Source organism: Piliocolobus tephrosceles, chromosome 21, assembly GCF_002776525.5.
Source record: "Piliocolobus tephrosceles isolate RC106 chromosome 21, ASM277652v3, whole genome shotgun sequence".
NCBI classification, from domain to species: Eukaryota; Metazoa; Chordata; class Mammalia; order Primates; family Cercopithecidae; genus Piliocolobus; species Piliocolobus tephrosceles.
The window spans coordinates 52,659,521-52,662,754 of NC_045454.1; the positions used below are offsets into that span (position 1 = coordinate 52,659,521).

Sequence of the window (3,234 nt, forward strand, 5' to 3'; positions counted from 1 at the left end):
AACCCGGGAGGCGGAGCTTGCAGTGAGCTGAGATCCGGCCACTGCACTCCAGCCCGGGCGACAGAGCAAGACTCCGCCTCAAAAAAAAAAAAAAAAAAACAAACAAAAAAAACGTATAAAAAGAAGTCTTCCCTCAGTTCCGCAGATGGGAGAAAATCCTGAAAGGAAACAGTGAAAACGAAACTGTGGTGTTGCCTGCTTGCCAGACGCGATCGTCTGCCCTGGGCTTTGGGTTCAGGCCGCAGGGTCTTCTCGGATGAGGCATCTCGTGCCACAGCCCCAGCCAGAGACTCTTATTTCATTATCAGATAACTGGAACAGAAAAGGGGAACCGTTTCTGCTACTGGGATTTGACTACATCTAACAGCAGCAGCCTCCGTGTCGAACCCTCCTTTCTGTGGGAGGGGCCGGGACAAGGGGGCCGTTGGAAGACGCTGAGAGCCACCTGCTCCTTCTCTTTCCTCAGGTTGTCTTTCTACTCCGGACACTCGTCCTTTGGGATGTACTGCATGCTGTTCTTGGCGGTGAGTCTGTTTCTCCGGGGCTTGCTTGTCGGGGGAGCCGTGGCGAAGTCACTCCCTTCCCTGGACCTCAGTTTTTCCAGCTGTAAAATGGGTGGGTAGTGGTGGTGATGGGGGGCTAACTGATTTGTGTATAAAAACAGGAGGCCCCGGGCTGGCCGGTGTTTGCCTCAGGTCTCAGTGTTGCCATCTGTGCAGTGGGAGGGGAGCGCCCGCCGGGCGCACAGGCTGACGCGTCCTCCCCCCACCCCAGCTCTATGTGCAGGCGCGGCTCTGTGGGAAGTGGGCACGGCTGCTGCGGCCCACCGTCCAGTTCTTCCTGGTGGCCTTTGCCCTCTACGTGGGCTACACCCGCGTGTCTGATTACAAGCACCACTGGAGCGATGTGCTTGTTGGACTCCTGCAGGGGGCACTGGTGGCTGGCCTCACGGTGAGCTTCTCACCCTAACTCCAGCCATCCCCTGTGTTGTCCAGAGACCACTCGCCACCCACCCCTCGTCCTGCCCTGGGCACCCTTGCCCACTGAGTCCTTCCCTGGGCCTCCTCCCTGTCAGTCCTCCCTGGGACCCCTCCTTCTGCCCCCATTTCACCCCAGGGACCCCTTTCCCCCAACCCCAGTCCTTCCCTGGACCCCCCTGCACCCCCCATTGCTCCCCGGGACCCCTTCCCGGGCACCCCAGTCCTTCCCTGGACCCCCCGGCACCCCCCATTCCTCCCTGGGACCCCTTCCCGGGCACCCCAGTCCTTCCCTGGACCCCTGGCCCTGCTGCAGTTCTTCCGTGGGCCTGTCGGCTCCCTAGTGCTCCCCACTGGTCCTCCACCAATAGCACTCCCTTCCCACCCCAGGCACTTTTCCTCTCATTGCCCACCGAGGCCTCTCACTCCCACCCGGGACCCTGTTCATTCCCCTCCTGCTCATGCCCGTGTCCCTGGTACCTGGCCAGCCCCCTGCCCGTTCTCACCTCTCTCTGCTCTGCCAGGTCCGCTACATCTCAGACTTCTTCAAAGTCCGACCCCCACGGCACTGCCCGCAGGAGGAGGAGCTGGAACGGAAGCCCAGCCTGGCGCTGACGTTGACCCTGGGCGAGGCGGACCACAACCACTATGGGTACCCGCACTCCTGCCCCTGAGGCTGGACTCCGCCCAGGCAGGGAGCGGCTGTGAGTCCAGCTGAGGCCCACCCAGGTGGTCCCTCTGGCCCTGGTTAGGCACTGAGGGCTCTGGACGGGCTCCAGGAACGCTGGGGTGGTGGCGGCAGTGAGCTGGCTCTGCTGCCCCCTGCCCTGCACTGGACCAGGGGTCTGGGGATGCCTGGGTGGCCTCAGCATTTGGAGGGGGATCTGTTCCCATCGGTCCGCAAATATCCCCTTCTTTTTATGGGGTTAAGGAAGGGACCGAGAGATCAGAGAGTTGCTGTTTTGTAAAATGTAATGTACATGTGGTTTTTAGTAAAATAGGGCGCCTGTTTGACAAGTGGTCTCAGCGCCTCTGTTCCTTGTGGCCGTTCTGGGACCGCGCTCCTCACATCAGAGGGCTCCCCTGCCGGGCTGGGCGGCGCGGGTGTCAGGCACACTCACCTGCTGTGAGGGTAGAAGACAGAAGCCTGCCCCTTGCGTTTCTCCAGCACAGCGCTGGGGTCAAGGGTCAGGTGGATCCGCCCACACAAGGGTCATTTCACTGCGGAGAGGGCCCTAAACAAAAGGCTCTCCGGCGGAAGGGCCCAGCCTCCCTCGGGGAGGCCTCGCTGGGGGGACTGGAAGGCCTTTGCCCCAGGTTCCTAGTAGAGGCTCCTGAACAGAGGCTCTTGGGCTAAACGTGGTGTGAGTGAGCATGTGGCTGGACCCCCCCAGGGCCTGAGTCCTCGCACCAGCTGGGCTCGGAGTCTGGGTGCGGAGGACAGTATCCCTGGGGGGTCCGCTGGGTAGAGCCTATTGTCAGGCCTGAAGGATCGCACACAGGATTTTAGCCTGGAGCCGACACCTCAGCCCCCTTATGAGCCCCTTCCACAGGTTCGTCCAGCCCTGTGTCCTTTAGGCCCAAAGCTGATCTCTCTGGCTCGAACCCCTCCCTTCTGCTCATGTCAACCCCTGTGCACCTGGAGGCCACGCTTCTGAAACGGGTAATTCAGGGGCCGGTTTCCCTGAAATGATTATAGAACATACAGAGCTTACTTTTTCGATGGAGAGTAAAGGGTAAATTTGTTTTTGTACAGTGGGTGACTTAAGTACCTGCCAGCGTTTCATTTGCACCTGGAACCTATCTTATTCCCCAGGCCCTGCAGGGCGTTGCTATCAGGCCTTAGCCTACGGTGAGGGTAATGTAGCACTTGGGTGGGGGGCGGTGGGGGACAAAGATGCAGCCTGGGGGACCCACCCTAGGGGCCAAGATGGGGGATACCTGCCCTTGGCGGATGGGAAGGAAGGAAGGAAGGTGACCCAGACACTGCAGAACTCTAGCTGAACGTCAGGGACTTGGCTCCATGCGGGTGTCAGACAGGTTCCTGGCCAGGAAAGTCACACTGAAGCTTCCCAGGGCCAAGGAGCTCAGGTCTCCCAGGATGCAGACTACGAGGGTGTATCTGGGCTCAGAATGTGAGCCTCTGGCAGTGGATGGGGGAGAGGTTCCCAGCCTGACCCCGCAGACAGAGTCACTTGGATCAGGAGCAAATGGGAAAGACCCAGGTGCCCTGACATCAGCCAGCACCTCAGTCTCC

The 3,234-nt window shown here is 60.3% G+C and overlaps 1 protein-coding gene across 5 annotated transcripts in view; it reads left to right on the plus strand.

The window, feature by feature from the left end:
- The window catches only part of PLPP2 (phospholipid phosphatase 2), a 12,608-nt gene extending 10,614 nt beyond the window's left edge, over nucleotides 1-1,994 (plus strand). For all 5 annotated transcript variants that reach the window (XM_026457261.1, XM_026457260.1, XM_026457262.1 and 2 more), the window contains 3 exons: nucleotides 467-524; nucleotides 775-951; nucleotides 1,502-1,994. In XM_026457261.1, coding sequence (XP_026313046.1) covers nucleotides 467-524; nucleotides 775-951; nucleotides 1,502-1,651 — 385 coding nt within the window. In that variant the 3' untranslated portion in view covers nucleotides 1,652-1,994. The remainder of the gene's footprint in view (nucleotides 1-466; nucleotides 525-774; nucleotides 952-1,501) is intronic.
- Nucleotides 1,995-3,234: the final 1,240 nt, after the last annotated feature.